Here is a 10,601-nt window from a genome sequence, read left to right on the forward strand (position 1 = left end):
CAACTTAACACCATTAAAAATATTAGTCTTGCTTCTGTGTCATTTGGTGGGAGCGGGGCGGGCTGTGCACAGCATATCAACACAGATGCTTTGGGGGACCTTTAAGTTAGGAAACACTCATAGGAGGCATAGGAAGGAGGTAGAATACAAATGAATAAAATTTCAAAAATACATAGAGAACCATGGTTCTGTTTTGTAAAATTAAGTGCAACTTATAAAAAGTGAGAAAAACAGACTTTGATAAAGATTGTCATCACTTCTCTTCAATACACAAACCTGTTCTAAAAAGTAAAGATGAAACAGCTTCCATATTGATTTAAAACTGAGAGGCATTAAGTCTTCCCCAGGAACTAGACAAATCATACACTTGCTCCAATTCAAAGCAAAGGAAAGCTGTAAGTCAGATTCTGTCCTTCCTATTTACCTGTGACTTCTATTCTAGGTAGACTATGATAAACCACATCTTGAATTGGATACCTGAGATGTTGTATAGAAGGCCAGTCCTATCCATTTCATTTCTTGCTTTCAGATTTCATATTCTAATTTCTGATTACTGATGTGATCTACATCTCTTAGGCTTAGGGTAAAAGGTGGTTGTGACTTTGAGGTGGCCAGTTCCAAATAGTAGGGGATGCTTTTAAGATTTTGGGTATCTCCCTGCCTGATCCAGTGTGAGAACAATATTCTAATTCAACAAGTATTTATTGAGTGCTGATGATGGGCAAGTCATTATGCTAAATTAATGAAGAAAAAGTTACATATTTGAAAGGAACTTATATTCAAACTAGAGGCCCAGTACATGAAATTCATGCAAGGGTAGGGTCCCTAGGCCTGGCCAGCCCTGAGGGCTGATCAGGTTCCCTGTCTCCCCACCTCCTCCTTCCCTCTCTCCCTCAGTGCTCCCCCGCTGCTGGTCACCCACCATGTTCTGCACCGCCCCCTGGTGGTCAGTGCACATCATAGTGAGTGATCGAACTCTGGGTCTCCTAGTGGAACTCCCAAGGGGATAATTTGCATATTAGCCTTTTATTATATAAGATGAGATATGCCATATGTAACCAGATTACACCATAATTTATGTAATTATTTTTTTTATTGTTGACAGTAAAGTTGTTTCCAAACCTTTGTTATGAGGCAAGATGCTATCATGACCATGCATTTATTCAATAAATATTTAGTACTTATGATAGATCAGTCATTAATCTTAGTCCTGAAAGATTTCACATCACTGTAACAAATGCAATATGTTTATAATACTTCAAACTTTCTTTGTGAAATTTCTCCTGTGAGAAATAGTTAACAATTATACCGGCTTGTGATTTAATGTTCTCTCTAAAGAGCAGAGACAGGCCAGCCTATTTCATCTCAAATAAGGAGTTACAGAACGCATGTCCATGGCCATCAGACCTGCCCCAGGAGGGACTATAGAAGTTACAGAACCCTTTGTTCTTTTGAAGTATGTGCCCAATTAAAGGCAAACCCTCCAAAAATGGAAGATTCTAGATCTCCTCACAGATAGGAAACCCATGATGGGTGAAAAAAGAAAGCAGGAAATGTTTTTGTAATATGTTTTTATTGATATTAGAGAGAGGAAGGGAGAGGAAGAGAGAGAGCAAAAAAAAAACAAAACGAACAAACATCAATATGAGAGAGAAACATCAATCAGTTGCCTCCTGTACACACCCCAACCAGGGATCGAGCCTGCAACCTGGGCATGTGTCCTGATTGGGAGTCGACCCCGCAATCTTTCAGTGTACAGGGTGATAATCCAATCCACTGAGCCCCACCGGCCAGGGCTGAAGATAATTTAAACCACAGAAAAATGAGAATGTCTAGCAAACTTTTTAAAATATCTTCCCTAAATTTAATATCACTTAAATTCCACATCCTTGCTTAATCCAACAAAATATAAAACTCCAAAATATAAAATTTAGAATGAAAAGGGTAAGATTATTGGCTTTTCTCCTAAATTATCTAATCTTAACTACTTTAAAACTATAGCAACGCAAATTTTTGTCTTCAGCATTTCAGTTACAAGGTACCCTTCCTGCTTACAATTGATAAGAAACTCAAGGTGCCTAATTGTAAAATGTTCTCAAGCACTAGTGTACCTTCTGGTGTTAAATACTGTTTTGGCGACCTCTAGTGTAAAACATGGTATCAATGCCTAAACAAGTAGAAAATCCTTTTAATATTTAAAAACTTCCTTTACGGCAAAAGTGGCATGTAAAAGAGAATATTTCACCAAAGGAAATGTAACTCTAGTTCTTTTTTTCTACAATTAAAATAAAATTTAAATATAATTTCTGGATTCACAGGCATTTGACAATCAATAGGAGGGTGGTTATATGTAGAATATGCTACACCTATGCAATGGAATATTACACAGCTGTAAAACAGGACCAAAAAATGAGGAGCTCTTCATGTACTCATATGGGATAATCTCCATTATATGTCAAAGAAAGTAGATAAAAAACCAAAATAGAACAAAATGCTATACTGAGCATTTTGCTACTACCCAAATTTTAGAAGGGGTAAAAAAATATATATTTTTATTTGCTTATTCATCCATTAAAAGTCTCTGGAAGGATACACATAGCATTGGGACGGGAATGAACAGATGTTGGAAACTGCATTCCTTTGTATACTTTAGTGTTTTGAATGATGCTTTGACTATTCACAATATTAAAAGACTTCTTAAAAAAGTTAAAGCAGCAGCACAAGAACAAGAAAGATGAAAAAGAAAAAAATGTTGCCTGACATTTCCAGACTTAAAAAAATAGACTAGACAATATGTAATTTCTAAAACATATTTTTTGTTATAAATCTTTAATCATATATCTTTTTCCATGAATCTTTTCTTGCATATCTTTTTCTTACTCAAATGCCAAATTGTAAGACAGCATTTGATAGTTACATAGAAGCAGCCCAACTGCCAGGATTAACTTGAGGTTATATCTTGGAGCATGAAATAGTCACAGCTGTCCTGGCATGTCTTGATTGCAAGTTCACTGATTCCAGACCAAAATTCTTTATTTGCAGCAAATGTAAAGAAATTGTGATATTCCTTACTAGGTCACAATTTAAGACTCAAGGAATATCTTTAAGTAAACAGGGTGGGGCAAAAGTAGGTTTATAGTTCATATGAAAAATAATACAGTAATTAATAAATGAGTACAAGAATAAACTGTTAAAAAAAAAAAGAATAAACTGTTTTTGCATACTCACAACTATAAACCTACTTTTGTCCCATCCTGTACATAGCAGATACCCAGGAATAAATCTTAGAGAAAATGTAAAAGATCCAAGTGAAAATTATACAAGCTTTATTTAAAGTCAAAGAAGTAGAGATAAATAAATGGAAATATATGCTATGTGCATAGGTGAGAAAACTCAATATAGTTATGATGACAATTCTCCCCAAATAAGTCTATGAAGTCAATGTAATTACAATTAAAATTGAAGCAGTTTTTCTTTTTTGCCTTTGAGGACCATTTGGGGGGGGGGGGATGCAGAAAGCACTCTTCAGAGATTTATTTAGCTTTTTTAAATTAATATTTGATTTATTAAAATTAAAAATTAAAAAAACTGTTCTCCTAAAGCTTTTATATTCAGCTAAAAATCCCAAACTATAAATCTAGCAAATTTTCACAATCACTTCTAAGGGATCTTTGGGTAAAATTTAGTTCCACTCAAAATTTTAACTCTCCAACATTTTAAATCACACTTATAAATGTAATACATTCATTTTTCTTGTAAATATTGTGCTTGTCTGTTTTAAAAAATAAAATCTTTTCACATGCCTAAATTATTTTCACAAAGCTAATTAATTATATTTAAAATTTTTAAGAAGAAAATTTACATATTCCACAGCTGAATTGCAACACCTCACAATTCTCATGTTGAAGTCCTAACCTCCAGTAACCCAGAATGTGGCTGCATTTGGAGATAAGAAGAGAATATTAAGACACAGACACACACAGAGGAAAAACCATGTGAAGACACAGAGAGGAAATGGCCATCAGCAGGCAAACCAGGAGAAAGAACTAAAAATAAAAGCAACCCTGCCTCCTTCTTGATTTTGTACTTCTAGTCTCCAGAACTGTGAGGAAATAAATTTCTATTTTTTAAGCCACCAGTCTGTGGTAGTTTGTTTTGGGAGCCCTAGCAAAGTAATACTAGTACACCTTGGCTCTTAATTAATACATGTAGATGTGAATGTATTACTTTGAATTGGAGGAATTTCCTCATATCCTTAGAGTCATTCTGAAATGATATGGAAATAATATTAATTTTCATGGCTTTGTTTGACTAGTCAATCACAATTTCCATTAGGCTTTTACTGATAATTCTAAATTCAGGTAGAAGAGCAAAGGATCCAAAATGTTACAACATTTGTGAAAGAAGAAAATTGTATAGGCTTTCACCTGTCAGATATCAGGATTTATTATAAAGTTGCAAAAACTAAAATCTTGTGTTACTACTGTGGGCATAGACTAAGAAACTAATGGAACAGAATACCCACAACAGACCTATCCTTATACAAAAGAAGCACTAAAGATGAGTTGGGAAAGGATGTACTGTTTAATGAATGACTGGTTATCAATGGGAACTAGTTAACCATATAGGAAAGTATTAAAAAATTAAATCCCTAAAGCAGCAGTTTTTTACCTTCTTCATCTCATGGCCTACATAAACTAATTACTAAAATTTACAGCACACCAAAAAAAATATATTGTATTTTTTTTCCAGTCTGATTTTAAAAAATAGGTATAATTTTGATTCACTCACACCAGATAGTTATTGTTGTGTTGGCTGTTGTCATTTTTTTATTTGACAATCTAGGGGGAAAGAGGTCAGTGCCCCTGACTAAGTAGCCAGATATTGCATGCAGCAGTACATCAGTGTAATTCTTGAGGGACACCAGCTGAAAAATCCCTGCCCTAAAGCAAAATAAAGCAAAACAAAAACTCCCAAGTGGACTGAAACAATTCTAATAAATTTTTTAAAGAAAACAAAATTCTAAAACTGTTAGAAGACAACAGATAAAAACTCTTTTTTATGGCCCAATGGTAGAAAAAGTTTTGCTTGATTTTATTTTTTTAAACCAAATGCAAAAACCACAAAACATGAAGGAAGGATGACACATCTGACTGCTTTAAAGTTGACTTCTGTACAACAAATTATGCCATAAAGAAAGGGTAAAGATGAGCCGAAGACTAGAAAAAGATTTTCATATGGGTCATTTCAAAGAGAGCTTGTGGGACCAAAACCAGGAGCTCTTAATGCTGTGGCCTAAGATTGAAGTTCTCCATAGGATATAACAGACTGTTTTAGAGTTATCTTTCTCCCAGTAAAGAGTTCTTTCCATTTGGCTGTCATACAGTTGTTTATCCATAGGATATAATAAACAATAGTGCTATGTTTCCTAAGGAGATATAAGATTTAAAAATAATAATAAAATAAAATAAAAGATTGTGATTGCTTCATAATTGACAAGACTAATAAACTGACTATACAAATATCTTCTAAAAAATTACTTAAAAAACCCAAATTTCAATTAAAAATGGGCAAAGAATATGAATATGCACAGAGCAGAAATAAACACATTAAAAAGATACTCTGCAGGAGTGGGGGGGGGGTTAATAGGGGGGAAGGGGGACATATGTAATACTTTCAACAATAAAAAATTATTTTAAAAAACACAATATAAATTTTAAATAAATAAATACTAACACATGAGCTTTTTCACATAAAAAAAGAGTCTCCCTAGTAAGCAAAGATATGCAAATTAAAGGCACAATGAAATTCATTCAACCCATCAGATTTGAAAACTTTTTAAATGTCTGAAGACACCATGTTTTGGGAGGGAAAAAGCAACTTTCATAACTACACATAACATTTATATAAAACTTTTATATAAGGTGTCATTTATATAAAGCTTTAAAACAGGGTTGGGGATCCAAAGGGCCGTACAAGCCCCAAGAAATCCTTTGGTCTGGCCCTGCCAAGACATTAGGGGTGAGTTAAAGAAATGTTTGATCAAATGTATGATCAAATAATTTTTAATTTGAGAATTTTATATGGCCCAAGAATAATGTTATAAATATCCAAATAGCCCATAGCAGAAAAAAAGGTTCCCCATCCCTGCTTTAAAATGTGCATAACAATAACACTATTGTGTATGGATGCACAAACTCTCAGCAATAAAACAAAAACAAAAAACAAAAACACTGGGCTCGGAAATAATTAACTCTAAATTCAAGATAGTATCTTGAAGTGAATAGATTAGGGAGGGGAACACAGAGAACTTCCATTTTGTTTCCATAGTTTTGCTTCTTTAAAAACCCAAAACAAAAAAAGTTGGAAACAAAAATGGCAAAATAGCAAGGTTTGATATATTTGGACGGTGAATCCATAGGTATGCCTTATAATAGTCCCTACGTTTTAGGAATGAAATGTTTGTTATAACAAGGTTTAATCTGAAGAATAAAACGTGCGGGCGGTTTTTTTTTTCATTTTTGGTACATTTGATCTCATAAGGAATATTTTTTGTTTTCTTTTTTCCTCTTTTAAAATTAAAAATTGTTTATCCTTAAAATGTGCAACATAATAAAATGATTACTCCAGTTAAGGTAATTAACATATCCATTTCCTCACATAGTTACCCTTTGTGTGTGTGGTGAGAACGCCTGAAATCTACACTTAGAAAATTTCCAATATTCAATACAGTATTAACTATAGTTTACAACTTTAAAAACTGTTTTCAAGTTATCTTACTCCCAGTAAAGAGTTCTTTCCATTTGGCTGTCATACAGTTGTTGATCCATTGTCAAATGTCTTTTGAGAATACAATCTCTGCCAGACTATGAGGATATCATACAAGAAGCATATGATAAAAGATATCAAAAAAGTAAACTTTCTCAAGCAATTTGTATTCGAGTGAGGAAGTTGCTAAACCAAAAAAGAAAAACAAAAGAATGAAATATATAGGATATAAAGGGATAATAACGAAGAGAAGACAGACACGTTGCAAAGAGGAAGGGGAATGTGCATCTGTCGGGGGTAGCCAAAGCCGATTTCAAGGAGATGCTTTTGAGCTGACTTAAGGGAGAAGTGCCTGCCAAGGGTGCAAAGGCATCCCAAGCAGAGGGAACAGTCTGTGCAGAGAACCTGAGAGGCGAGCAGCACGGGATGTGGAGAAGCACAGGCTGGCGCGGCGGGTGGAGTGACGAGCTGGAGGGAGGGTATCAAAATTAGAAGCTAGCGAGGAAGGGGGCTTGATGTGGGCGCCGGACGTGTGGGAACTGGTGCTATACTTTGTTCTAAAGGCAGGAAACGGCGGCCCTGCAAGCGTTGACAGAACTTCCACTGTGCACGACTGGTAAGGACCAGAACTCGGTTCTCCGGACCTCAGGATAATAATCGACCTCTAATCGTGAAGGGGCTACCGTGCAGCCACGTTAGCCCCCAAATCAAAATTACACCAAGTTCATTTTCCAAGTTGCCTATTATGTCCCACTTGAGTTTCCCCTTTTCCGTCGGCCCCAAACCGCCTAAGGACGCAAACCATCTCGACCACCCCCTCCCATTAGGCCGCCCAAGGCCTCTTAAAAAGCCGCGAGGGCTCCTAGAAGTTTGCACGCAGGAGGCTTCGGGGACTACAAGTCCCAGCATGCAACCCTCCCTGTAAGAAAAAGGGCCACTAAGCGGACCATCGTGCAACGCTCTCCGAAAGCGGGTGGGGCTCTCGATAGGGGCGGCCGACTTATAGCGTCGCCTAGGCAGCTCCAATCACGGGACAGAATACACTTCCGCTTCCGACTCCGAGTCCTAGAACCGCGAATACGCGCAGCTTCGTCGCGGAGACGTCATTCGCCCGCGACAGCACCGGCCCGGAGGTTCGGCGGAGCGGTCCCTCTCCGGCGTGGCTTTCTGGGACGGTTCCCTGTCGCCGCGGCCTCTGACCTGGGAGCGACGAGGAAAGCGGCGAGATGACGGACCGCTACACCATCCACAGCCAGCTGGAGCACCTGCAGTCCAAGTACATCGGCACGGGCCACGCCGACACCACCAAGTGGGAATGGCTGGTGAACCAGCACCGCGACTCCTACTGCTCCTACATGGGCCACTTCGACCTCCTCAACTACTTCGCCATTGCGGAGAACGAGAGCAAAGCTCGAGTCCGCTTCAACTTGATGGAGAAGATGCTGCAGCCCTGCGGACCGCCGGCCGACAAGCCCGAGGAGAACTGAGGCCCCGCCGGCCCGCGCTGTGCGGGAGAGCACCCGTGTTCCTCCGGTGTGCGTGTGCCGTCCCTCCCGCGCGCCCTGACCCCGGGGGGCCGGTTCTGCGCGCCTCCGGCGGCTCCCCGTACACACGTGCTTCCTCCCGGCGCCTGTCCTGACCTGCCTGCGTGTGGACCCTCGGAACACAGCGCTGGGGCCCTGAGAACTGTGACCTTGGCGACCCTGAAGCCAGCGAGCGTCAGGGGAGACGGCACTGGAGTGAGACGGAAGAGGGAGGCTCGCTTTTAGCCCGTTGATCGTCGCTGTTGGTTTTTCCATAAAGTTCAGAAAATGTTCAGTCTCTTGGTGTGGGCTGCTTGTGTTCGGGTGGAGGGGTCCAGGGAGGGTTCCGGGGACTCCGTTTCTTGGGAGCCCGAACCGGAAACGTGGGCAGGGGTGTGGGCGCGGGGCCAGCGTTCTCTGCCTGACACTTAAATCCGCCCTGCACAGCCTTAAAAAATGATCCCACCCTGACTTCTCCCAGGAGCCCTTTGCAGGCCCGTAATGCCTTCAGTATTGAGGTTTGTGATCATTGTGTCCCACCATCTTTTTCTCCCATTCAAAAAATCTTTTCTATTATTGCCCTCTTCTCTCTCTCTGAAATTGCATCCTCTCCTTTCTCTTGGGACTTTGCGGACAGGTCATGAGAAATGACAAGCTGTCAAAAGAGTTTTCATTCATTCGACATTCAACAAGTATTTGTTGAGCCCTACATGGTAGGTAGGCATTGTTTCAGGCGTCGGGCCACACGAACTGTAGACATAAGCAAATGTCAGAAGGCCTGTAGCGAGGACGGGAGTAGGTGGGGTTGCAGTTTTAAGTAGAATGCTCATGTTAGATTATTGAGATGGTGACATTTGAGCAATGACTTTAAGGAAGTGAGGGTAATAGCCATACAGAAAACTGAGAAAATTGCTTTCCAGGCAAAGGGAACCGCCAGTGCGATGGTCCTGACGCTGGGATTGTGTCTGGTGTGTTGGAGGAACAGCAGAGGAGTGTGGCTGCAGGGAGTGAGCAAGGGAAAGAGTAGAGGGGCAAGTAATAGGAAGGGAACAGAGAAGAGTCTGGTAGGCCAATGCAAGGACTTCTGGCTTTTACCCTGAAGGAGATTGGGAGCCATGGTGAAATTATTAAGTGACAAGATCTGTCATTATTTTAGATCAGTGGTTCTCAAGCATATAGGCCTTGGGATTCCATTACATTCCTGCAAGTTCTTGAATACCCTACAGAGCCTTTGTTTATGAGGTTTGTGGCTGCTAGAAAATTTTAAAACGTAGTCATTTATTTAAAACAACATTAATAAAACCATTGCATGCTAGCTAAAAACACTTTTTAAAAAATTTTTGTTAATCCTCACCCACGGATATTTTTTCCATTGCTTTTTAGAGAGAGTGGAAGAGGGGGAGGCGAGAGAGACAAACATCGTGAGAAAGACACACTGATTGGTTGCCTCCCACAGAGACAGGCCAGTAAGCCAGGACAATTGAAATAGGGAAACTGAGATAGATAGCTGAACAAAATGACAGAGCAATTTATAGCAGGTACAAGGGGTCATCTCCCTAGAAGTAACATTTGGACCTCAGTTGTATTTCAGCTCCAGACCTAGAAAAGCAGCAAAAGCAGGTGGGTAACACCAGGACCATCTGACACCAATCAGAGGAGACCACCGCCCTGGAAGAGCACACCTAGAAAACAGAATATTCTGCTAAAACCCTCCTAAGATTTTCATCTGCGGGGAAGAAGCTAAAACCTCAAGACAAAGGATCCAATGTGTGCTGGGGGAGGGGGGGGGCAGCCTCTCCACCCTTTCCCTTTCCCTCTTCTTCCCCCACTTCTCCCACAGGCATGCATCGCCTGTGGGCCTTATCATTTGGCCGGGCCCTGCCAAGGCATTAGGGGTGAGTTAATTAAATGTTTGATCAAATATAGCAGGCTAATTTTTAAGTTGATAATTTTGTATGGCCCTCGGATGATTTATAAATACCCTGTAGCCCTTGGCAGAAAGAAGGTTCCCCACTCCCGGAGACTTGCAACCAGAGGAGCAATGGGCGGCAGCAGCTTGTCCCAGGCGAACCCCTGGAACTGATCCCAAGGTCTTTTTTCTGACTTCCCAGAGGCTAAGGCAGCACAGCCTAGGCCAGCCGTGGGCAAAGTACGGGCCGGATCCGGCCCGTTTGAAATGAATAAAACTATTGAAAAAAAAGACCGTTCCCTTTTATGTAATGATGTTTACTTTGAATTTATATTAGTTCACACAAACACTCCATCCATGCTTTTCCGGCCCTCCGGTCCAGTTTAAGAACCCATTGTGGC

General features: G+C 40.0%; 1 protein-coding gene across 1 annotated transcript; it reads left to right on the forward strand.

Annotated features, from left to right (window-relative positions):
* The first annotated feature begins 7,812 nt into the window (after positions 1–7,812).
* Positions 7,813–8,589, forward strand: SF3B5 (splicing factor 3b subunit 5). The gene has a single exon (XM_081094448.1). The coding sequence runs from the start codon at positions 7,995–7,997 to the stop codon at positions 8,253–8,255; it is 261 nt and encodes an 86-aa protein (XP_080950574.1). The 5' UTR covers positions 7,813–7,994; the 3' UTR covers positions 8,256–8,589.
* The last annotated feature ends 2,012 nt before the right edge of the window (positions 8,590–10,601 follow it).

Source organism: Myotis nattereri (assembly GCF_964212035.1).
Source record: "Myotis nattereri genome assembly, chromosome: 6".
NCBI lineage: Eukaryota > Metazoa > Chordata > Mammalia > Chiroptera > Vespertilionidae > Myotis > Myotis nattereri.

Coding starts and splice junctions, on each gene's coding strand:
- SF3B5 (XM_081094448.1), top strand. CDS start 7,995: ATGACGGACCGCTACACCATCCACAGCCAGCTGGAGCACCTGCAGTCC.